At 40.2% G+C, this 26,924-nt stretch overlaps 1 protein-coding gene across 7 annotated transcripts in view; it reads left to right on the forward strand.

Annotated features, from left to right (window-relative positions):
• The window catches only part of utrn (utrophin), a 182,015-nt gene that overhangs the window by 93,499 nt on the left and 61,592 nt on the right, over positions 1 to 26,924 (forward strand). For 6 of the 7 annotated variants that reach the window (XM_044329765.1, XM_044329764.1, XM_044329769.1 and 3 more), the window contains 2 exons: positions 13,712 to 13,884; positions 15,897 to 16,053. In XM_044329765.1, the coding sequence (XP_044185700.1) occupies positions 13,712 to 13,884; positions 15,897 to 16,053 (330 nt within the window). Of the gene's footprint in view, positions 1 to 9,174; positions 10,508 to 13,711; positions 13,885 to 15,896; positions 16,054 to 26,924 lie in introns of those variants that run through there. The other variant, XM_044329771.1, reaches the window with a different exon arrangement.

Genomic DNA, 26,924 nt, shown 5'->3' on the forward strand with positions numbered 1-26,924 from the left:
AAAATTGGAGTCCACATCATGCACTAAGTTGTTACACTGTGCAAACTATCTTCAGGGAGCAGAGTAGTGCCGAGCACTGATGACATTCATCAAAACTTGTAATGGATTCACAGTGGGAGACTGAATATGAAACTTCAGGCATGTACATGGGAATTGAAGCAGTGTAGACTTAGGTAAAAACGTGCTCCCGCTGAGATGACACTGAGTTAGATCTATTCTAAATCTGATGTGGTATACTGGTTATCAGAGTGCTGCAGATTTCACACCATTAAATGTGAAATTTCAGCAGAGAACAGCAAATTGTTTCTGGCTTGTGGTCTGAAATGGCAGCACGCAGTGAATGTTAAGACTTTGAGCAGGTGGACTAGAGTTGGGAGAGTCAGGAGGACAAATGACGACAGAGACTCATGCATGACTGATGCGTAAAGTAATTTAGCGCAGCACGACTGTAAACGTTGCAATACTATAGGCTGAGACAGCTCTTCTACAGTAAACATTCCAGGAAGTAATAAGCCAACCATCAGCCTGTTGTGATGATGGGAGGGGGTTGCACTCAGAGGGAGGGCAACCTGTGGAGGGTTAGATAGCTCACTCACCTTCCCTAGGCAATAAACTAACTGGGAGGAGGAGACGAGAGAGGAAAAACAAGATGAGTTGGATGAAATAGAGGGGCTGAAAGTGAGAGATAGAAGAGGAGGAGGAGTTAACAAGAGCAGTGGAGGAAGACGAATATGACTAAGAAAAGTTTATATGAGGGGTAGGAAAGAGAAGCAGGGGTGTGAAGGGGGCGCATCGCCTGTATAACAAGAATACAGCACTGCAATAAAAAGAACTCATCGTGCACTCATAGCGCCCACTATGTCAGTGTCATCTCTTCCTCCTCAGCCTCTCTTATTCTCAACACAGGCATTCCACACTCTGTCTTATTGTGTATTCACCGAACACCGACGACTTTGTTTTCTTCTGGCACCTCTGGTCTAATAGTGTTTTGCAAAGAATTCCTGGTGTTTGTTTGAATCTCCCTGTTGTTTGACTTATAAAGCTACAAGTAATCACAGCAAAGGACTGAAATGGAAGGGAAAATTTCACATATTTTGCTGAGCAGCAAACCCATACAACCCTGTGAGAATAGCAGGATTTTCAGTCTGTTTGGATTTTCAAGTGCTGATATTTTCCACAAGAACTTGACCAGGTTTGGTGGAAAGACTAAACAATAACAGTATACAGCACATATTATTGCATGCTTATGTATCTTCCCACTCATCTCAGCAACACTTTATTGAACATTGACTCAGTGCCCACTGGGGATTTGTGAGTTGTTTTGATTCTCCTGGACAACTTCTCCTACTCTGTCAGGCCAGGCAGCTCCTGTAGTGTGTAGTTTGATTGAAAGTGTTTGAACGATCAAGTCTCCTCCTTCCTCCCCTTGTAATCAAAACTTTAGGTGTCTTGATTCCTCTTTAAATCCTTCCTCAATGTATGACGTGCATCAAACATGTTTGGCTCAGGATTTGGTTAGCCAGAGTTAGTCAAAAATGCATTAGACTGTCTAACTTACACAGTGTCTACACAGGCTGTGTGTAGTGAATGCAGCATGATAGCAGAACCACAGCAGCTCCTGTGTCTGTGTCTAGACAAGGTGCATTCAGGCAAAGAATTGAGTGTTGGTCACCAGCATTTTGGCAGTGCTCAGAGCCCATGTTGCTTTGTTTTTTTTGTAATTAGACAGTTATTTGCTGCCATGTTCATCAGAAAAACACAATAACCCAAAAGTATATTAAAGCGCTTGTGCTGTAAGTTTGGTTTGGTGTCTGTGTGCCCCCTAGTGGTCAAAAAAACTAATAATGCAGCTTTAAAAGTACATTTTTGTCTCGTCATGGTTGTATGGTAACTCCAGGGGGTTGAGGTTTGGAAACTCTGGAGCCTTATCTTTTCCCTGAACTGCAGCATTGTTGTGGGTCCCACCCAGAGGCTCGTCCCTGAGGGACCAGACAGGAACTCTGTCTGTGGCATGCAGGCAATGAGACACACCCTCACACTGTGTGATTTGGGGTCATGGAAATGTACATCATCTATCATTAAAATCAGTGCTGCTTGTTCTCTGTGTGCTGGTTAATTGGTTGATTACAGTGACATACTGTAGTGTCTGCCATTAAATTGAGACCGACGCAGAACGGAGTGGAATGTGGGTTGCAGCCATCGATCCATACACTGTTCAATTAACAGGAATCGTATTATATATAGATTTTGAACTGAAATGAAGCTCTAATTCTCATCCGGGCATCATCTCAAAATTCCAGCTGGGCAATCTGTAAGATCGATGGAGCAGTTATTTAAAGGTTCACAGAAACTGTCAGATTATTTCATCGCTGCAAGCTCAAAGCTGGACCTCAACCAGCAGGGCCCCATTGGAGGCTTCAGTACAAGTGGGAGACTGTTCCCCTCCGCTGCATGATGTGAACTCTCAATAAATTGTCTCTGAGGCAGAGGGAAAATAAATGTCATACCAGGGTTGAACGGCACGTCTCAAACTTCAATAAAAAGCTATTGTAAATAATATTGGAAAGAAGAGGTCAGTTTTTACTAGTTCACAGTGTCCAGAGATTCTAAGGTCATCCTTTTGTACCTCCAGATAATGTTTTTCTTCAGTTTGCCGCTGGAAGGAAAGGATAATGTTTGAAGCTGAGGGTGAAATGCAGGGCAGAATGAATATTTAAGCAAATGTATCAGGAAAGATTTTTTTTTTCCTCTCAAAACCATAGGTCTATATGAAGCAGGGCAAGTTGATATGGTGAATATATTAAAGAGGATGTGTGGGTGGTAGCAGTGATGTTGATGAACATGTGACTTGGAAAATATATGAGGGTGGGTTTTAGGGTTGTTATCAGAAACTGCAATGGAATGTTTTTTTTGTGGTGGAGGGGGGTAGTGAAGGATTTGAATACACCCTTTCTCACGCTACCTTTTATTTATCTATCTAGCTTTTGTGATCCCAAAACACACAAATGAAATGACTGAAAAATAACCTAAGGTAATCATAAGGTAATCATCATGCTTTTATAACTAAACACTCCACTTTCTGAATATTTGTCTTAACTGTTGCTTTCCTGAGGTAATGTTGCTGATATCCTTGTTGTCTTGCACTTTTTCTTAATTTTCTTTATGTATCACTCTTTCTACTTCATAACATTTACAAATTCATCATGGTTTCTCCCTCCGTCCATCTGTTCTCTTCTCATCTTATGTCTTGCTCCAGGTCAGCCATGGCGGTCTGCTGTTTTTGTATTATGATGACAATGGCAGTCAGCAACTTTAGGCTGTCTGCGTGTTTAAGTGCATCTTTCTTTGTGTGTTTGGGAGAGTGTGTCTCATGACATACTGTTAGTGTTTCAGCTTTTCCATCATCACTCTGAAAGTGCGATGTCTTGTGACAAAATCAACATAAGTACAGGGTGATGACAGCAGCAGCTGCGGCAGCGTATTCAGCTATATTGACATTTAAAATGAGTGATCACAAAGAATGCTAGAAGTGACAGAAAGGGCATTATAACATCACTTCCACACAACCATGACACTCGCTGGGCAACTTGTGTCATAGTTTTGTAAAAGCTCAGTCTTCCCCATACACACTAAAACATCAAGCCACCTTTTAAGATGCCTACACTCTGGAGACAGTTTTGGAAAATCTCAGTTTTTGGGCGATGAAATGTCCAAAGGGAAGGCTGAACCGGGGAGAGTGAAAGATGGGTGGCTATACTCTTGAGTTATGATGGGTGATATGGCCCGATATTTTGACATCACCTCCGTAACTCCACAGGATCAGCCTCCCTTAGTTTTAGTTCACACAGTGGCCCTCAGTGATTAGCGCAGCATACTAATTGGTCCAGTCACCTAACCTTTCGCGGCCCCATTCATCCCCACTGAGCACAGCAGGTGGTGGGCTCATTTCGCTAATTGTACTCCTACTTCGGCTCGTGGCAGAGGCAACAGCAGCATCAGAAGCGATCACAGTCACAGTGACTTTTTTCTTTTACCGTTGTAGTGTATTGCGGCTATGTGCTGACAGACCACCTACCACGGTCAAGATCTGAAGTTCCCAGGAGGCAGAGCACTTCAAATAGTTGTGAGGAATGGAGAAAAAGTAGAAGAGATGTCCCGCTAGAGGAAGGCTGTGATAAAAGGAAATTGAGAGGGGTAGAAGTCTTTGAACACCAGTGAAGAGCAGGGTGATAAGAACTGAGAGAGCCCTCAGAAGGCCTCTGGTTTTAAAATCCAGTCAGTTCAGCAAGTAGGTTTTCTTCAAAATTCAATGACTGAAAATCGTTTTGCCCTTAATAGTCTGTTACCCAGGAAAAAGTACTTGCTGTTGTACCTGGAGACTTCAGTTTCAGTGTTGAACTGAATTAACTGAACAACCCCAATTCTGGTGGTCAAGGCAGCTTTAATAATGACTCTATAAACAGGTCTGAGTGCATACATGTTTACACAAACAGGCATGTTAACTAAATGACAGGACAGGAACGAAAAGAAGTTCATGGAGGGCATAGATATCCCACATTCACACATGCACATCCCCAAAGCCATGCTTTCATCTTCAACACAAGGATTAGCATTTAAGAGCTTCTGTGTTTTACTTCGATCTTAAGGTCATCTCCCAACTGTCTTGTAGACACACGAAAACACAAAAGGGCCCCCAGAATCAATAGCTGATTATCGGGCAACAGCACACAGAGCTCCTAATCAATTTCAATTTCCCTGTTTAGCAGCTTACATATGAAATTTAGGATGTTGTTTTTCTTGCTTATGATTACAGGGATGTGACTTGTGGTCTGTTATTGGATCCCTCAAATAAGTTATTAGTGATCTCTGTGACCTTTTGACTCCAGTTGTCTTCTCTAATGGCAGCTCTGCCACATCAGCAGAGGACAGCTGTCAATTGAGTGATGGACAGTGGCTTTCGAATGTGCATATTAATAGTTCACACATTCAGGGACATGCTTTATCACCTTGACTTTGCTATTCATATTGTTTTGACTTCCATTACATTCTACCGGGTCTTGTTTTTTGTGGCGTTCTTTCGATTTTGATGTGGACTTAGATGGACAATTGTTCGGATTTAGACAGAAACTAAATTAGTAAAGCCTTCATCGGAGCCATGTGAATGGGCTTTGTCGGATGAAAGTACATCATTCTGGCAGTTTGAGGGCTGAGCTCTGAGACTGCAACGTAGCAAACATGGAAATAGGATGGGAAACGAGTACGGATGACGCAAAGAATAATTTTGTCAATGCTGTTCCATTCATCTACCAACCTACTTCTCTCCATTCATCTTCCTACCAAACAGTCAAACTGGGAGTTGCTGTAGCCTTGTGTTGACAAAAGCGAAGTTTGTGCAGGACGTGAAGGCTGAAGCTACTCTCCGGTGTGAGATTGTATTCTCAAAGAAAATAAAGGCTTACATTATTGAGTGTTTGAGTAAAGCGGCACTGAATGACCTTCAAGTGTGAAACACGACTGCTACAGCGCAATCTCACATTGAATTCATCAGAGGGGTACATACATTTGAATGCAGGAACATACAGGAGTTCTTTCATCTCTTCATCTCTGTTCACCCACTACGATTAGTTTGATAGGTTTGTTGTTCTGACAAATGAGCAGCAAAGAACAACCACTTTCTCTGCCAGCAGCACACACATTTACTTACATCAGGGCCCCAGAAAGGTGCTGCTTCTCCTCCTAACAGGAAGAGGAGTTTCAGTGATAACCTTAGGTACGGGAAGTGACCTAATCGGATGTGGCCTATTTGAGAAGCTGAGAATTATTGTGGAATGCTGCAGTTACAATGATTTTTGTCTCATACTAGAGACAGAAAGCCTGGATTAGATCTGATTGGATGAATCTTTGATTATCAGACCAGGGAGTAGCTCCAGTCTTCTCTCTGGACCATGGTAGATAGGTCTGTTAGTGGAATTGGGCTTCGGGTGTGTTTGTGTGTCTCTGTTTATGTGACCATGTTTGTGTTCTTTCACATTGGCATTCATTTGCTCTGTTTGTGATCCTGCGATATGGTTGCCCAACTTTATTTAGGCAGCATGGCCTCTGCTCCCTGAGACAGCAAACTGTTCTGCTTCTGCCTACGCTTTGCAGTTGCTCTTTGACTCTTTCACTTTTTCTCTTTTAGCAGTCTTCTTTCTTTCTTGTGTTTTTTTAAAGCCAAACTGACTGAAATGTGAAAAAAGTTTAGCTGCATTTGTTTGAATATTTTTCGAAATATATTTTAAATTTAGTATTCCTGCTCTTCTCTTGGTTCGTTCTTTTGTACAAATTGTTCTCTTTGAGTCTTTAGTTTTGAACTGCTCGTGAAAGGATAAAATACTCACTAATACGCAGGTGATCAGGTTAAGTAGGAAAGTAGAAAAATCACTAAGTAAGATTTTGGAGCTTTTGCTGTATGAATAGATTGTTTGATTGTATTATTTTATTCATGGTGTATTGAAGTGTACAAAAGCTGCACAGCTCAACCTCAACCCCCTTGACCTCTCATTTTCAGGATGTTCTATTAAAAAAACATATTGCACTCAGCCTGAATTATTTGTCAAAGTTGTCTACAGTTAAAGTAGCTAAAGTTCATTTTTGGCCACTTTGGGGCCGCAGAACAAACTGCAAACAGAACTGTATTTATCTATCACCTTATTAAGTTGTTATGGCAAATGTATTCGCAAATAGTTTCCAATTTACACATCCAGCAAACTCAGAGCAACATAAGCATTCATTTGGAGTCGTGTTTCTGACCACCTGTAGAATGTAAGTTTAATATTTATTCTCCTTTTAGCTCTGCTTTGGCCTCCACCAAGTCCTGAGAGAATTATGTATGTCTTTTGGCTAAATGTTCACCAGCTAGTTGCTAACTTTGTCTGTGGTTCAGTGCTAGGCAGGTAGGGTACAGTGGATCCACAGTTGTTTTCTGTGGCTGAAAACAAAGTTGATGAGAACGATGAGAGTGAACAAATAGTAAAATTTCAGGCTGTAAAACAAAAACAATGAACTGAAAGATGCTAAAACGCTCATTATAGCTGAGGGGAACTGCAGAATTAGGTTTTCTGTGGTTTGTTGCCACATGTGAAATTACTTTACATAAAACATTTGTGCAGCTTTGTAGGTTGAGTTAAAAAAAAAAGAAGTATTTTTCAGATTTGTAGGCCAGAAAGGCTGAGTCAGTCACCAAAATACTGATGCAACCAATATGCAGTCAGTAAAGTAGAGCAACCATGACGGAGAGAATGGAAAGGACGGGCAGTACAAGTGAACTGTATATAAATATTTCAATTTCATGCTTTTTGACCTGTAAATAATATTCCACAATGATGTTTGACACAGTTGCTACTGCTTTTTCTGCTCTGCGATCCACACTTGAAATTGTCACAAGATTTACTTTGAAAAATAAAATCTCATACAGGAGAAACCCTCTTTTTTTTTTAAATTCTCATCACCCTTTCTGTCTCCCGTCTCCCTTTACTGAGCACTTTTGCTCATGCTCTTCCAGTTTCTGATAAGTTTTTATTCAACATCTGCTAGCTATGGGTGTTACTCCTCAGTCGTTATTGTCACTATCTGCTCAGTCAGTCAACTTTCTCTTCACTCCACTCTTTTTGCCTGGGAGATTGGAAGCATTACATTTTTACCCCTGTAACGGTCCTAATCCATTTAGTTTAGTAATGTAGCCCAATATTAACCCACCTCTCCTGCCTGAAGTTGTGTTTGTGTTTATACATTTAATATTTTTATGCTTATGTGAATGACAGTCTTGGAGTTTCTTCTTGTACAAACTTTTAAGTATCAAAATGCTTAATAAGCCAAAATGTTTCACAAAAATGTTGTTTCATCTCTCTTCTCGCTCCTTTTTTTTTGTTTAATCTCAGTTTTCTCTCATTGTTGAATTAGTTATGCTTGTCAAATGTACCAATTCCCACTAGTTAGTTTTACATCCTTCAATAGAAAGCCCTCAAACAGTATATATTTGTCGGCATACATCAAAATTGCTGTTTAAGGGCCTCGAGTATGTAAATATTTTTAATTAGCTAAGCGCATTTCAAAGACTCTCGCTTATGAATATGCAACATTGTATTGTATTTTGTCTTTTTTTTCCCTTCGCTTGACAGCCATCTGTCTGCGTTTCTTTGATGTACACCACATGTTTACCCTTCTGTTCAGAATGCCAACACACACACACACACACACACACAAAGACAGACTCACAAACACATCCACACACAGATGTAATATATGGAATGCATTTTAATGCAATGCTCGCACCTCTTTAACATAGCCCTAAAGACCACAGCTGGTACCCAAGCGTCACCAAACATGTTAAAACCCACCATTTATAGACTTCAAAGCAATCACCCTTTGTTCTATTGCAGGAATTCCAAGGCTTGCTTAATGCGGTTCTCTGCAGGCTGATGGTATACAGATTGATTGTGGGATCTGAACTGTAACAGGCTTCGTTCAGTTCAAAGAGTTGAAGTTTTAATAAGAACTGTCAAGAAAAGGTTGTTGTTCATTGATTGAAATGCATGAATAACGTTTTTCTGTGGTGTAGATTATATCTGCCCTGTCCTGACATCCAGTCACCCCCACCATCGGTAACTCTGATCGCCTTCTTTTCTCCAGTCTTTTAACAAAACAGCCACGTGTCTTCATCACTCCTGAGCCAGACAGGTAGAGGCTTCCGCTTGTGGAGGTCTGCACACTTAGCCTCCTGCCCTCACATCATTTCTTTTAAAAACCTCCCAGCCATCTTTTTTCTTTTCAATCCTCTGTTTTTGTCACCTTGCACTTGCACTCGGCCTACTTTCTCAGTTTCATCACTTCCATCTTGGAGCTATCCTTTCTCCTGCTCATACTGAATACTGGTCCTTGTTTTACTACTAAATTCCTTCTGTTAATCTTACTTCTCCCAGGAACACTCCTCTCTCTTCCATGCTCTCTGCCCGTGCAGGCCTCAGGAAGTGGGTGTGTAGTGTGTCGAGTTAGTTTAGGGGAGAGAGAGAGAGAGGGAAAGAGGGAGAGGAGGGGAAAGGGAGGATACTGATTAAAATAATAAACAGCTGTGTGAAAGAGTGGTGCTAGTGGCCAGAGAGAAGGAGAGCAACAGAGGAAGAGAGCGGGATGGGGTTACCAGTCTTGGCATGCTTGTGTGACCCCTGAGGGAACAAAAATCTGACGAAGAAACTTCTTTTTAAGAAGTCTCCTCGTCCCTTAGGGGAGAGAGAGGACGGGATGACAAACGGATCAACCTCTCCTCCTTCACCGTCTCAAGAGGCAAGGAGATAATCGGCAGAGCTGCGACTCAAAGAGGCCGGCGAGTCAGACTCCCTGCCCAGGATCGAGACGCCGAGCCTTCAGGCAGCTCTCTGTGAACACGTGGCCCAGAGCTCCAGAAAAAGAATAAGGCATTCTTTGACTAAGTGGCCCAGTCATGGCAGTGATTAGGAGGGTGTGATAGAGCGAGACCAGACCGGGGCTGGAGACCCGATGGGCGGGTAGCAAGGCAGACACTGAGGTGACTCTGTCTGTTGGAGCCTAAGTTACCTTTGCTTGGGGGAATGAGAGGGCAAACCATGTGCCTCTTTGTGCTGCCGTCTCTCCTCTTGAAGTGTGTAGGGTTGTGTGACTGGTAGGGATAGAGTGCTTTTTATCTGAGTAATTGAGAACAAACGCTCCAGCCCTGCCCTGGGTTGGACTGCCGGACATCGTGTAAACAGCTTCCTTCATGCCCAGGGGGGAAGTGGAGGAAGGGAAGCATAGCAAAGTTAAAGGAGAGAGCCAGACCTGTCCTCTCGGCCACTCTGCGGTTTACATCAGCCTGGCCGTCCCTCAAGACACACCGTTATCTCCACTTTGCAGACCTCCACCCAAGATTTGTTGGATTTCCCTCCCAGTTTCAGTGCCCCATTCCTGGCTAGAGGACCTGTGCTGTCACCTTCAGCCTCCGGCCGCTACATAGTCAAACCTCCAGTGGCTCTAATCGTCCTGTTAGTCCCAGCCCCAGCTCTGAAGCATGACTGCAGGGTAGCTGTCCCCCACCCTTCAGCCTGGCTGTCTTTCTGAAGAGGATGCTACGAACATGTAGCGGGATTGGGCGAACACACACACTGGCACGCATGCACGAGTGCTGCCAAGGGGTGTGTGAAGTGTGTAAATCGCCTGTCTTTGGACAGCAACCTGGATTTGACCCCCTTGTATTCGATTTTTGTTCAAAAGCTGGGCTTCTTTTGGATTTGTTTCAAGATTGTTTAAACTTTGGATTTAGTATTGATCTGAGCCCTGAGCTTAAAGGTTTTGATCGTAACCACTGGAGGACTTATCTGTCTGTGCCGACTCCTTACCGACCTTCGACCTGAATGACAGCAGAGAAGATGTAGGGACTGGGAGAAGCCAGAGCACACACTCCAATATGATTGGCTGGAGCTTCAGCTTGCAGGAGCTGCTAAGAAAGTTTGAACAGGTATATATCTACTGATTTTGGAAGAATTTTGATGACAGCTTGGCCTCAGTCTCACACTGGCTATTGAATGCAGTTTTTTTTAAACAAACATACGCGCTGCACAGCATGAATACAAACACAGCCACCATTCACTCTCCACCTCCCCTTGTGTTTGTAGATGTGGACCTAATGTAGTCAGCTTTATGAGGTCTGAACAGTCATTATTGGAGTCATTAAAATGGAATAATCGGTTCTGGTCTGCTTTGCTAGTTATTAGAGGGCTACCATGCAGAGAGAGAATTAGTATAGAATGAGACCCGGAGCATTGGATTGGATGTAATTTGTCAAAGCAAACCTTTACAATAATTGCGTTATTAAGGGCTAAAGACAAACATGGTTCAGCCCAGTAAGGGTCATTGTTGTTTGTCAATGTGAAATACTTGTTTTAGGCAAAATTACCATCAACAGGACAGCATTCGGTGTGTTTTTTTTTTTCAACCACAGCTTAACTGTGTGTTTAGTGCATTTATCCTTCATAAACCTCTAAGTAGTAGTTGTAACTTCAGTTTCCATGGGAGACTCTGTCACATCCTATCTGTGCTCCGAGCAGCTCACAGCCAGCAAATCTCCATCACTCATTACAGTGTGCATGAGATCCAGAAGCCATTAACCTTTCTGCTGCCTTTCTACCCTCCCACACAAACATTTCTGTGTGAGTGTGTGTGTAAGCAGTGGTTCAGTTGAGTCTCTAGCTGAGTGTTTGATACAGTATGGATGCATGAGAGCTTTTTTTTTTTTATATGTTTGTGTCACTGACTTTCTGCAAGACATGTTTTCATGTGTTACTTTTTCTTGGTTGTGTGCATGAGGATGTATTGGTACTGTTGGTGTTTTTGAGCCAAATTCAAGATCCTTTCACATGCAGGACCAAAAATCCCATATTGAATTAATTTTTTATCAATAACCCATAAATAAAACATGGAATGTTGGCAAACAGAAGGTTTTTGTAGCTTACACGGTGACCTGTGCCACACTAACATTTTCTTTGGCGATGTCTGTGGGATAGAGAGAGAGAGAGAGAGAGAAAGTGATCAGTCATCATACTTAGGCACCTCAGGACACAGATTGACATACATAAACCACTGCCTCAAAGTAGTCTTTCACTGGGTGAAATCTAAAGGGGGCTTTTGTAAATGAATACATGTGCCTTTGTATGCCCACACAGTCTATACCTTCTATGTTGTGTGTGTGTGTTTGTGCGTGTGTGTGCGTGTGCAGTGTTACTTCCAGTGGAAGTAGAAGAAGTGCTAAAGAAAAAGAAAAGGGAAGCACTTGGGTAATGACTTGAAACGCAGCCAGCTGGCTCAGTGGCAAAATGACTTTCTGTCTTTCACTCTGTATATCTTTCTGCCCGTCTCTCTCTATGGTTCTGTCTGTCTATCTTTGCTTACCTGCCTGTCTGTCTGTCCATCCGTCTCTCTCTTTCTCTCTCTCACTTCCTCTCCTCTATGACCTTTAAGAGGCATTTGATTTGTGTCAAAAAGCCAGCGGGTGATTATCCTTGCAGATCACAGCGGAGGGATTTGCTTCAGCCTTTGTGAAATGTCTATTGGCATTCAGTAAATTGCAGCACTGTGCCACAAATAACAGTGATAATTGATAGTTGTTTTGTGTTTAATCTGGTTCGACTGTAGCTGAACTGTATTTTGTGCACTTTTCCAAAAAAAGCAGTTTGCAAAATAGCCGTCACATGTTCCACTTACGTTAGGAAGATATATATTAGGTGCACATGAGAAAACATGTAACATACATCGACCATGTGTGTATCCCTTCTGTTTCACACCTTAAATCACTTACTTGCTGATGTGTATGTTGGTGTGTATATGTGTGTGATTTCCTTTACACTGTTGTATTTTGTGTACCTAAGTGTGTAGCTATTTATGACTCATGTGATTAGCTGATGTTTAACAATCTCTGGAATACCATGTTAATGCCACTTCTACAAATTTCCATTACTGCACTCCTAGCATCTTTAACCTGGAAGACTTCTGCTTAATTTACAGATTTGTGACGACTGAGAGCAATCATCTGTTCACCTCTTTTTTGTAATTGTTAGTTTATTTTAATAATGGAAAGACTGTGATAAAACACTGTGGCAACACAATGGCATTATTCAAGATAAGGTACTTTTACAGTTATTGTAAAATGAAACTTGGTTAATAGCAACATTTCTAATCTGTAATACCACAATGAGAAGGATACACAAGCAACAACTAAGCCACTGACGCTGGGCCATTTCTCACACAATAATGACTTTTTTTTTTTTTCATCAATATACTGTTGTGGGTCATAGGTCTTGTTACACTGCTCTTATCTACACTAATTTTGTCCCATTTGTAAATCTGTGTCTGTGCTGCAGGCAGTATTACACACTTCCATATGGTATTGGAATCTTGTCTTTATCTGCAGTTGAAATGGGTCAAACTGAGGGGAGTCCCAGTAGAGAGAGAGAGAAGAAGAAGAAGAAAATGGAGCAGTTTTACACATCTAAAAATAAAACATTTGACAGGATCCTCTGCTTGCGTTAGCCTCCCTTGTGATTCAGCCCTCACACACAAACACTCACACGTACCCTTTGAGATGCAGTTGTGTAATAGAGCTGCCTTGTTAAGGACACACACACACACATACACACATACAGATGGTAAAATCGTCACAGTATTAAATGTTGTGGCCTCTAGTAGCCGCACACACATAACATAGTATTTTGGAATAGCACAGCATTACATTAGTATTAAATTCTGTATCCAAGCATAAAATTAGCAAAGCCTGCTTTGCTGCAGCCCTTAGTATGAAGGCAAACATGGCTTAGGGAATTGCTCCTGGTTGGGATGGGACTTCCAAGTCAGTGAAAGGTTAGAAGTTAGAAGAACATCTCGATAGTGAAAAAGTACCTCGAGGACATTCCATGAAAATATAAACTTCTCTGCCTTCTGGAAATGTTGCGTGCAATGTGCCATGAAGTCCCTCTAAACTAGTCTTTGCGACAAAATCCAGAGTTATTTTCGGTTCATGAATTATCAGCTGTGACAGCCTAGACGACTGTGACTTTCAATTTTGGGGTTTTGTGATGTGAACTTACTTTACTGCTGTCCTTGACTGTACATTTGCTCAGAACCTCCAAGTCACTTCTGATAATTCTTCTTTGTCTGTGTATTTTTGTAGGACATCCAGGCTGAAATCGATGCCCATAATGACATCTACAAGAGTGTGGACGGGAACAAGTCGAAGATGGTCAAGGCTTTGGGCAGCTCGGAGGAAGCTGTGTTCCTCCAACACAGACTGGATGACATGAACCAACGCTGGAGCGATCTGAAGGCCAAATCAGCCAACATCCGGTCAGTGAAACTTCAACTAATACTTACAAACAGATGTTTTTTCTTTGTCAACGCTTTAGCAATGCTTTTTTGTTGCTCTGAACTTATGGAAAAAAACAAAATATCTTGACAATCAATCTCAATCATAGCAGTGGTTCAAGTCATGTCTGCATCAATTCACTATTTTAATCAACCAGTGAATTATACATTGCACAAATGTGAGAATGTGTTTCTCACATACCAAATAAGAAAACAAAACGACCAAAAAAGAAAGCTCAAGAACTCAAGGTTGCAACACTGAATTCCATCTCAAACACCAAGCACTCAATCTCTTAGAGGCCAAAAATGTTTCTACGGAAATACTCTGCACAAGTGCATGGAGTACAAATCAAGAGTTAAGCTTAGTCCAAGGCCAACAGCCTCAGCTCATGAAAAGAAAACCTCATCCCATTCATGATGGAACATGACTCACATGTCTTAGATTAATCACACATGACATACAGCATGCTGTCGAACATTTATGCATGTTGTTGTTACTGATCAGCTGTACGGATACAGTAGGCCCTGTGTTCAACATGCCTGTCATGGAGCACAGGGATGAAGTACAGCTCCAAAAGGACCTGCATATTGTGACACATAAACTTTTGAGGACACAGACAGTGCCATAGTCAGCCACAACCTGGGCATGAATAAATAAGGGTGTTAGGGTGAAGAAAGTGAAGGTGGAAGTGAAGTTGACAGGGCCAGATGGAGATGTTCAAAGACAAAGAGGAAGAGGGAGGGTTGAGGGAAACGGCACAGGAGCACAACAAAGCCACAGGGGCCAGGGGGAAAGGTTAGAAATGCTGCAGAGAAAATTTACACCAGGGGAAATAAAGAAGCTGCTGGGAAAGATTCTGCGTCGAAAAAGAGATTGCTTTGAGCAGAAAAGAATAAATGGGAGTGAGTTCAGGTCAAACAGTTCAGACATAATAGGCCGAACCTGTTCCACAGAAAGACAAGCAAGAGAAAAATAGACAGAGAGGACGAGAGATCAGTCAGCGTGTTTGTGTTTGTGGGAGGTGAGGTGCTGTGTGTTGATTATATACAGCCCATTATGCCTTAATTACAGTACATGTGTAATTAAGGCTAACTCTGTGAGCGGCAATAGGAGGTCTCTGCACACAGTGTTCAGATACATTTTGCCCAGCAGATATGAGAAAAACAAAAGTGCTTATTCACACATTGCACGTATGCTACCACCCACACAATTAGCGTCCAGCTGTGTTCACTTTTACAAATAACATGAACTTCAGAAGGGCAGCAAGTTCCCCTGAGTGGTCAGCAAGCTGTTTTTTATGGGGGTTTTATTGTGAATTTCTTGAAACTTTAAGACTATATCTGGCTTTAAATATGTTCACCAACAAGTATCAGTCTATCTTTATATTATTGCGAACCTGCAAGGACATATCCTTGACATAACCTCCGGATCCTTTACTAGCTACCCGTTGTTTTCAGAATCCAATTCAGAATCTTCCTTTTGGTTTACAAAACTCTTGCTGGTCTGGCTCCACAGTATATCTCAGACATGCTGTCAGTTTATAGCCCCAGCAGATCTCTCCGGTCACAAGGTGGAAATCTTCTCCGTGTGCCTAGAGCAATTTCAAAGTCTGGTGAGATGGCATTCAGTATTTATGCACCTAAAGAATGGAACAGTTTGCCTGCTTTCTTTCTTTCTCCAACACTGTGTTCTTTCAAAACCAAATTAAAGACCTTCCTTGTCACTTGAACATTTTCTTAAATGAACACATTATATTTGTACAGTATGTTTGTTTGTATGCATGTGTGTATATGTGGTTTGAATTGAATTGAATATTATACAAAGGAAGAAAGAATGCTACAGATGAGTCATATAAATGGACTTTTCAATAGTTGACTGTAAAAGTTTTAATAAAAGTAAGTATAAAGTATTATATTGTACATCCAGAATTGACACTCTTTGGGTGGTACAAACAGTATCTTAACAGTTTAAATGGATGGTTCCTTTTTGGCAGAGCCCATCTGGAGGCGAGTGCTGAGCGCTGGTCTCGTCTGCTGGGCCTCCTGGAGGAGCTGTGGAGGTGGATCTGCATGAAGGATGAGGAACTGGCCAAGCAGATGCCCATTGGAGGAGATGTGCCCACCCTGTTGCAACAGCAGAACCATTGCACGGTACATACTTTCACCACAGGCAATGTTCCTGCCTGTACAGGATTTATCATACCTTTTCCCTGACCGTTATCTCAAGCTTTCCAAAAAGTTGAGTTTATAAAATATACTAGTATAGTCGAGTTTGGATTTTTATTTTTTTTTTATCATACTCTTCTTTAAATTGAAAATGGTTGCTGTCTACATAATTAAGGGTGTGTTCACACCTAACCTGTTCAGTGCGTCTCACATGAATTCTGGTGCGTTAGCCTGTTTGGTTCACAATGTGAAATCTATCAATCAAACTCAATCCATCAGTCAATTGGACTTAACACCCAGACCCAGACTGCCTGAAATGGAAGGTCTAGGTGCATTTCTAAGCAGATGTTTTGTTTGTTGTGTGAAAGCAAATCAGACCAGCCACAGGATTTCATAATAGAAGATGTGTGATTTTAGCTTGAGTCCAAAAGCTAAACTACTACAAAATCCATCTGCTGAAAGAGAAAAGTAGTGACTACATGCTTACCTGTCAGTTCATATCGACTTTATGCTTTACAGCTCTTTGTTGTAAAAAGCTAGTGTGAATACAAACAAAACCAGGACTAAAAGGCAACAACAGATCATTCTTTTCACGTGCATGCTCTACCTACACTCTCTAATGTTCTTGACATCCACATGACCATAACCGATAACCCAAACAGCTGATGTAGTTATTTTAAAGCAATGTTGCATAGAAATATGAGGTTATTACCACAAGAACTTACTGTGACTGTAAAGCAGTCGCAGCAATCACCTTGACAATATTAAGCATCAGTCTGGTCAGCACTTTGTCTGCAGTCAGTTAAGATAAACTACAGATTGCATGTTTTATGTCTCCATAGTTATTAATCAGCAGTGTTATTATGGTCACTCAGCAGTAACCATGTGCAAAACTTGTATTAGTGCAGAGTTAAAAAACCAATATGAAAACCACTTCTACACAACCGGTACTGTTGTTCCATCTATTTCATTCTTAGAATTATTGTTGTTATATCACCCTTATACTACACTTTATCATTTATTCTAACGGGCGATCAGTACCTTCACTGTGCTTACCTGTTCACATTTTTGTCATCACTGATATTTTTCATCAGTGTTCCCCACTATATTTTTTATTTTAACCACTGGTTATTGTAATAGTGCATTGGCGTGTAATTGCTTTCAGATAGATGACTCACCCTGTGGCTACTCTTTACTCCCAGTCCGCTGGCCTCCACTGCTGTTGATGTTGCTCTTGACATTGTAATGCGTTTCTCCACACCCTGTTCACCACACTATTATTTTGTTCCCCAAAACGCCTTGAGAGTAAACACATGTGCAGTCATGCGTGGGCGCAGGATCATAGACACACTGAAACAGATCAGCAGTCACCCTCTGGAACATACACGCACACAACAGACAGACACACACACGTACATTTCATATATGTATAAGGGTGTATATTTTGTAATGTGATTAATTATGTAATTATACTGTATATTACGTTACATTTTCCCCTTATATTTTGGTACATACAAAACTAATTAAGGCTAACCAAGATGTCACGCACAGAGAGAAATAAATATTTTCAGAAGAAACTGAGGTGAGATATATATTCAATTATAAGGAGGTGAATAAAACACCACAACTCCTGACGCATCAAATAATACCTCAGAGTACAGAAGGAAGATAGAATAAAGGCAAAAAAGTTATGAGAAGGGGAGAAAAAAGGCAAAGAAATATATTTACGAATATACAAAAACCTATAAAGTGTAGAAATTCCTAAGAGAAATAAGAAAGAAAGTGAGGACAAAGGCTTATAATATTAGCACTATGTGCTCAGTGCATTCTTTTACCTGGTAAACAAAACAAAACATGGGAGAGGCAGTAACAAATCAACTGTTGAGGCAGAGTGGGACTCTTTCCAATTGAAGACGATCAATTTCTTGGCTGCTATAATGCCTGCTAAGTATAGTCTTTTAATGATTTAATGAGGGATCATTGTTCAAAAGCACAACAGATTGTGAAAAACAATAGTTGTCCCCAAGATCCTGGCTAAAGATGTATTGCTGGGCAATGCCAAATCATGTAAATATTAATTCCCTTTTCTATCTAGGGAAAACAAACTACAATCTGTCATTGATCTGGCCTTTATTAAATGTAGTCTGCGAAGGAAAGAGATTAATGAAATTGGAATATACTATATATAGATGGATAATTGGGATTATAGATTGAAAAAGGTATATTCTCACAAATAGTTTGCCAGTCAAGACTCAATATCAGAGTTAAATTTCTATCTGTGTTTTGAGCCATGACAGAATTTCTCCTCTGAGTTCTGAGATGATGTTGATGTGCGCTCTGTGTTTTGTATCCAACACCTGGCGGAGAGGAGAGACGGGCCTCAGCACAGCAGATCAGACAGGCACCATTAGATAAGGAATAGGGCCAAGATCACACAATGACCGCAGGAGAGTACAATCTCCCTGCATCTCCACTTTCACCTTCCTTTTCTCATTACCTTCTTTCAGTTCTTTTGTCGTTCTCTGTGGTGTCCATCTTGCTGTTGCTCTCCCCCACCTTTGCATCTCCTTTCTTTACACTCCTCATTTCTCTTTGCCTTCACGCTCTCCACATTCCCTTGTTCATCTTCAGGTCTTCGGCTTTGAGATCACTGAAATAGGAAATAATGGAACAGGGGAGCTGAAAGTGAGGGAAGGCTCACTTTTCATTTTGACTATGTTATATTTTTCCCTTCGCTTCCTTCTCCTCTGTATCCTTAATAGATTGGCCTAGAGGTCTCGCCGACCCTGAGAGAGATGAGGTGGCTGAGCAGCACAAAGAGCCGGGGCTTTGAACACGTCATCTTGCTTACACCGACACACACATACACACAAGTCTCCTGTGCTCACGCATACACACTTTAGTCACTCAGTGATACACACACCAGCTGCTCTGTCAGAGTGATGGAGGGAAATGTGTATAGCAATATGGAAATTGGTATCTATGAGGTAGGGAGGGCTTAGAGGGGATAAGCGGAAAAACCTGTCTTTTTTCCCTCCTTTTTTTTCTGGTAGACTCAGGGAGATAAAAGAGGTAGGCTAAGCCACTTAGCCCAACAGAGAGCAATGGATATTGCAGTTATTAAAGAGTTAGAAGAAGAAAAATATGAGAGCGGTGGTCCGACAGTCAGAGAAGAAAGTGATGGACAGGAAGTGGCAGACAGAGGCAAAATTAGATCAAGAGAAACGAGGAAGAAAGAGGATGTAAAGAGGGTTACATGTGGAAGAAAGGTGTTTATTAGAGGTGTGAAAAGGCAAATATTTAGAAGATTCTGGTACATTTCCATCTGTTTGTTTTCAGAATTTCTACATTGACTCATGACTCCCATTAGATTTTGCCTTAAAGCAGACATCTGTTTAACAATTTACAAGAATAATTTGAAGGAATGAGAGGGAGGTTTATGTCCTGTCTTCCTTGAGTGACTTCTTGCTCCCTCCTCTGTGTACTGATCTGTGTCTGTGTTTCTTTTTGCTAAAATGGCCATAATAGAATGTGTTATTCGCACATTCAATTATCCAATAAAAGGCCTTCATCAGCATCCAGCTGATTAAACTCATCAATCTGCTCTATTAAATTAACAGCTTTTAGATCAAGAGGAGAATAAGAGGGAAGAAGGCACAAAGTGCTTGTGGGCATTTTAATGACTCTTATCTCTCAGTAACAGTTGGCTTTTTTGTCTTCATTGTTAGGACAGTTCAATCTGGTCATTTCAAAATTTGTGTGAATAAAGACTAAAAGGAAAAGAATAATTCTGTTGAAATGTAAATTTATTTAACTTAGTTTTCATCTCACTATGCTTAAGTAATTTATAATTAGTCTGTCCAGACTGCGGCGGGTTTAATAATCAGCCACAGAACCCATCTTAATCATTGTGCCTGCATGATTGATTAGCACCATTTGCACCTGAACGGACAGGTCGTAAAGGAGAACGAAATGGATTAAAGTGCTGCGCTGGACTTTACCTTATCTGTAAGGAAAGGACTTCTTTTTTTTTAAACTCACAATTGCCTCGTTTTGAGTAACTTTTAATTGTTTTTGTCTGCTTCCTTCCTTGCTGCTTTAGTTGGCAGTAGTTTCAGTCTGCAGCTCTGTTGGCTCAATGCAGTTTTGTTCAGTTGTGTAAGTTGAGTTCAGCCTTACAAACCAATATAACTTCACTGTCCCCCATATAGCGGAAATCAACAATATAAAGCATTGCAACATTAAAGCAGCAACAATCAATACTTTGATATTAATAATGGCTCAAATGACATGAAAATACATAGAGAATTATCACACAACTCTATTTTAGTTTTTAATCTTATTTATCGGTTGGTTTAACAGGGACAGTGCACATTAATAAACATTACAGTAAATGCTCCAGAGTTGCCCAAGAGGCTCTTTTTCATCTGTAGTCCCTGGGCAGATATTACAAAGTCACCCTAAAAAATAATATAAGATTTCAAATAACAAAGTTATTGAGATCATTTATAATCATGCAGGGCAATAATAAAAATAGTAAAAAAGACTTAAAAAGTCATAATATGTCGGCCTCTGATGTTCCACTCGGCACTATGGAGTTTTTTGGTGTCTTCCCACACATTGTTTTGGTTTTACAGCAAACAACTCTACTGTTTTGGTTCACTTTCATCAGTGTCATTTTCAAGCAAAATAGCTCTACAAACCCACTGTACACTACCTGCCCAGCACCAGATGACAGACAGAAAATTAGCAATTAGCTGGTGAATACAGTTTAGTATGAGCCAGACATTTTCTTTCTTTTGTTGATGTAGACCATAAAAAGGAGCTAAAGGAGAGTGAATACATTCATCAAGTGGCCACAAACACAACCTCAGATGAATGCTAATGTCGCACCGTACCTCCTGGATGTGTAAATAAGCAACAGTATATGAACAGTTTTGGTTATAATATGTCAGTGTTGCGTTTACAGCTCTTTTGTTATTCACTGTGTGTTTAGTAGTAGGAACGAGAAGTTAAAAGGGAGAAAAACATCTATGATGTTTATTGAGAATTGAAGGACTATTTGAAAATATTATTTTTTTGCCACAAATGTCTCTAAAGTCCATGTAAATCTTTGTAGTGGCGGTAACACAACCTTGGAATAAAACAGAATAAAACATAACTAATACATATCTTAAAGAAATAAATGAAATAACTAACAAACTGTCGATGAAGAAACTTCAGCATGTGTGCATTATTATTTAACTGTGCCTTACTATTTTATTACTGTAGCTGCAAAGCAGTCACAGGTTAATTTCTAAAATATCTGCAGGCGCAATCAGTCTGGACATTTTACTTATTTACAAATGGCCAAGGCTGGAAGCAATAAATTAGTAGAGAATGTCAGAGAGTATGATTTTACCACCACTACCTATCCTAGCCTTTAGCTATTCCAAGGTAACAGTGGATGTTAAGGGCAACGAAGCAATTAAATTTTCAGGTTGAGTCACTCTAAGGTTCCTTCATGAACTTTATGCAGCTGCAAATCCAATTTGGCCCAAATAATAGCAGTTCAAACATTTTCCATGACCAAAAATAGATCTTTTATTAATTCATGTATGTAGTTCTATTACATTAGTTATTTTTATTTGCAAGAGAAACATAAAAGGTTACCAGTTTCTTGATGAACTGTAATTTTTGAATGTGAGTTAGCTCCTTTTGTGAAGGCTCCTTGAATCCTGATCAGGTGCTTTTCTGATTTTGAGAGCTGGTAGAGTAGTCCTTTTGGGAGGCTTATTTTTTTTGTCCTGGAAGAAGATGAGGGGTGCAGTAAGAGTGGCTGAGATAGCAGGGTTTCGAGAGTGGGAAGAGGGATGTTTTTGCAGAGCTCTGAATGTAACTGTTGTGATGTTATCTTATCGCCGCCACAGCACAGGGCATACGTTGATAAGAGTTTGCTGTGCTGCTACGGCCACACACCAGACACACAGACCTGGACACAAACGCAATGAGTCAGATGCTGAAATGCACACACACATGCACAACCAAGGTCACAGTCACTCACAGCTACAAGATACACACCATAAGTATTGTGAACTGACAAAAGTCCTTTCTTTCTCTGGTCTTCACAAATCACACAAGGCCAGACCATATTCTGATTTGCTAGTGCTCAAAACTATTAAAAAAGAAGAAGAGCAAAGTGAAGACCTGCCCCTTTTTTATCTTTGACATAGACAGCCATGTCTTATCACTCATAGGCCAGCTGGGATTTGCCAGGGGAAAAAAAGCTTTTTTCTTAACCTGAAAGCTGTACACGTGTTTGATATTTCTACCTCTCATACTCCCCCTCAAAAGCATGTCCCTGTTTGACACATAATATGAGTGTGTTGAAGTTTCACTAAAAAAAACTTGTTTGAGTGGTAGAGAAAGGTCTTTGCTGTTGTCGTCTGTCTGAACTGCAAGGATAACCAATGGCTGGATGACAGAGAGAGAGAGAGGCTGTGTCTGACAGAGAGAATTACTTGGCACTACTTGTGTTGCCAGTTACAACCATCTGTAGCTGTGTCTCTGTCTCTTCTGAGCCAGTTAACATTGAAGGACTGTGTTCGGGGGAATACTGTCATAAATTTCAACGTTTATTGTGATACATATTTAATACAACTGGGCAAAAGCAAACTAGTGCTGGGTTGTATGACAGAAATAATTACCACAATATCAGTAATGATCAATAACAATCAATGACTTTGACTTTGAAATTCTTCTCAGCAAACTACAACATTATGGAGTCAAAGGAACAGCGCTCAGTTGGTTTAGAAGCTATATGTCTGGAAGGAAGCAATATGTTTATGTAAATGGTCACAAACCTCAAAGTAAAACAATCAAATGTGGGGTTCCCCAGGGATCCATTTTAGGGCCTGTATATAAATGATTTTGGGTATTCCTCTAGCATTCTACATAAAGTGTTATTTGCTGATGATACAAATTTATTCTTATCACACAAAAATCTAAGTGATCTGCAAAATAATCTAGATGAAGAACTAGTTAAGGTGGATACATGGTTTAAATGCAATAAAGTATCCTTAAATGTAAGCAAGACAAACTTCATTGCTTTTCGCTCTCGTAGAAATCGAAATAATGTTGAACATGTTTGTATCAAAATAAGCGGTTGGGTTATTGAGAGAATGAAGTCCACCAAATTCCTGGGGGTCCATATTGATGAATTTTTAAACTTTAAGGGCCATATTGATGAATTGACGAAAAAATTGTCCAAATATGTGGGTTTATTTTTTAAGTTGAGGCTTTTTATTCCAGCTTACTGAATGTAATATTTTTCACAATGCTTGTATAATGTTGTATATATGCTTAATGACAGACTCTATGACCTTACTCTGACTTACGTTCCCTCGCATACATATAAGACTAGAAAAAAATCATCTTATAAAGGCTAAGGAAGATAAACTTAAATGTATGAGCCTTAGTGTGGGTTGTAGAGGTCCACAGGTGTGGAACGAGCTTGATAACATTATAAAAATGTCATTATCTGTGTCTGTTTTCAAAAAGAGCTTAAGGCAGCAGTTGCTGCTAAAATATGTTTAAGCTTGAGTACCCTGAACGGCCGGGGACTTCTAAACTAGTTACTCTGCTCTGAAATCCATTTAAATTGTACTATTATTTTCACTTGCCATATGTCTCTATTTATTGTATCTTTAAATGTCTTTGTCTTTCTGACCATTTAGTAGTACTTTTTAGGGTCTTAAGTTAGTCTTACATGTTTTGTAGGTTGTAAATGTTACTGTATAATACATACACTAAAAACCTAGACAATGTGTTAGTAAACATATTTTAAATACTATCTGCTTAGTGTCTGGGCTCAAGTTCTCAAGCTTCAGATAGCTTATCAGGGTGTCCCATTTCACATATCTCCATAATGTCTTATGTGATTATACTTGTATTTTAACTTATTTGTGAATTATAAATAAATAATAAAAAATAAAGATTTCAATTTTAACATAGTCTATCCCAATTGGGAGAATGTACGCAAAATCACATACAAAGTAATCAAACAGCTGTTCAAAGCAGTGAACCAGTACCACTATTATGCATTACTGTACATGAGACCAAACCCCTCATTTCTTAAATAACCAACCATCATATTGACACAATATTATTTTGCTGAAAGTTGATTAACGGTAATATTAGAGCTGAAACAATAAGTCAGTAATCAATTAGTCGTTTGACACAAAATTAAATGACGACAATATTGATAATTGCTCAATTGTTTAAGATGTTTAGAAACAAACATGCCAAAAATGCTCTGGTTTAGCTACTAAAATATGAGAATTTAATGCATTACTCTATTTTATATCACTATAAATTGAATATGTTTGGATTTTGGACTCCTTGGTCAAATGAAATACATCTGAAGATGTCAACATGGACCTTGGAAACACATTTTTGACATTTTATAGACTAAATGATGAATTGATTAATCAAAACACCACTCAACAATCAATCATTGATACCCAAGGGGATATTCAATAATAAATCAGGCTTAAAGCAAACATTCAGAAAAGTTAGCGACTCTCTATAATCTTAAAATTACTTATTAATATTGCACTAAAAAACAGAGCCAAAACAGGAAAAGATTTAGGCTGTACTAGCAGTTTTCTGTCAAAAGCAGAAACTGCTTGTCATACCAATCAATTGTGATCAGGAATTAGCTGGTAACAGCTGCTGTGATGTAATAGGTGTTAAATTTGATTTAGCTGTATGAAGTTGAAGCAAATTATACATATATTACATTGTGTGTATAGAGTAGACAGCTTGCTAATTTGATGTTGTAAATATTAGTCCATTTTACATCTACTTGTCATCATTCCCTTATTTATCCAACCATAGATGTTTCCACCAGGACGCTGTTGGGCTCACAGTGAGCTAATATCTGTAATTTGCTGGAAAGTGTTTATTGTGATGTTACAAAACTAATATCAGAATATTTTACTTGCTAAATACTAAGCAATATGCAAAGAATTTTTGTGAACAAACAACCTCTCCATACTCAATTCAATCCCTTCTAAAGCCTAATTTTAAGCCCCCAACAAATCTGTGAGTGCAAAACAAAAACACAAGAAGACAGAAGTTGGTTTCTACTGGTAATTGTCCTCACAGCTTAGCTTCCCACTCCTCCTTTTCTTATCTTTGCTCCCCATACACACATTTTCCCCCTCTTCCTCAGTCACCTCTCATTTAGTTTCTATATCTCAAGGTCCCCTCTCAGAGCTACCTGCCTATTATGTTTCTTCCATGTGAGCTGGGAGGGAATCATTGGAATGGAGCAAACCATTTATTAGCAGGGGTGATTTAATTTGCGTTCAGCAGGATGCCCCATTTCAGCGTGAGGGTACATTTGTCCACAGGAGGCTGTGTGAAATTGTCATTGCAGTGGTTCCAACTGAACTTTAACTGGAACTTACCCTCTGAAATGAGCTTTGGTATTTTGAAACTAGAACAAAAAAAAAAAAGAATGTGTTCATCTCAAGGCCTGTGAGGATACTGTAATTTCCCATACTCTATTATTCTCTCCCTTCCTTTCTCATCTCTTCAAATCACGCTGTATATCCGATACCATTGATCCCAGCACGTGGTCATCTGTCGTTCAGTCAAAGTTGTGTGCACAAATAAAAAAACGGAACTTTTTGCATCTCATTTTCGCTGCGCTCATCTGTTTGATAAGTCTGATAAGTGGGAGACTTTATCAAAGCAAGCTGTCCCATCTAATCAACTTGCCTCACAGTGTCTTAAACTACACTGCCTCCTCAACAAAGCAATCACACACTCCAATAGGCAATGAACTCCCCCGGGGTCACACTTTTATTAAAACAAGAATAATTATACTGTTACATGCCATGCTCACTCCCTCTGTCTAGTTTTATCGCCTGCTCTAAGCTGTGGCAAGGCTGACTAGTTGACATGTGGATACGAAAGGTGTTCGTAATCAATCTATTTTTTTTCTCACCTGTAAGGCCTGAAGTATGGTAATTTAGCCCATATGTTTGTGTGGTAATTTGACTATTGCAGTGGGAGAGTTAGAACAGGATATGATGTATTGCTAGCCGACTCTGTTATGACAATTCCTGCAGGGTTATAGCACCCAGCAATTCACTTTACTCTCGGGATCGTTCTGCTAATTTCACACCAACCCCAAGGAAATACCCGGTTTGACCCCCATACTCCGGCCTTCAATCACCGCTCTGTTCCCATTGCTCTCACTCCTGCTGCCACTCCTGCCGTAGCTTCTCTCTCTCTCTCTCTTACCTCTTGCTTTTCTTCTTAATAAGGGAAAAACGAGCAGGGGAAGTGTTTTGTTATGCAGCAATCACCTAATTAGCCACTGAGAGTGTTGTTTATCTCGTCCATAAGCCGAACATAAACATCTGCTCTTGGTCTTCACGACTTATATGTGCGTGTGCATGTGTGTGTTAATCACAAGTGCCTCTTTCATAATGTAATGAAAGCCGGAGCTGATTTAAGCAGAGCTGCTTGATTAGTGGATTTCTGTGGAGTGGGGTGGGGGGGTTGAGGGGCAGCAATCTGGATACAACACCCTTTTCAAAATACGCCAGGTTCACTTTGAGTTCATTGGTACCGACCAGGTCAGGAGACAAGAGTCAAACATGCACATTAATGCAGAGGGAATGCATTAATTACACCTTTCTCACATTCTCTGTTAAAAATAAACTCTGCTAAGAAACGCTCTCTCTTTCTCATTGCTGTGACTCGTTCTGTCCTCAGTCTTTGCAAAAACTTGATTGGAGACTGGACACTTAGAAAGTAATTAACTTGTGGTAATACTAAGCTTTTAATGCAAACTGAAGCGC

Source organism: Thunnus albacares, chromosome 16, assembly GCF_914725855.1.
Source record: "Thunnus albacares chromosome 16, fThuAlb1.1, whole genome shotgun sequence".
Lineage (NCBI taxonomy): Eukaryota > Metazoa > Chordata > Actinopteri > Scombriformes > Scombridae > Thunnus > Thunnus albacares.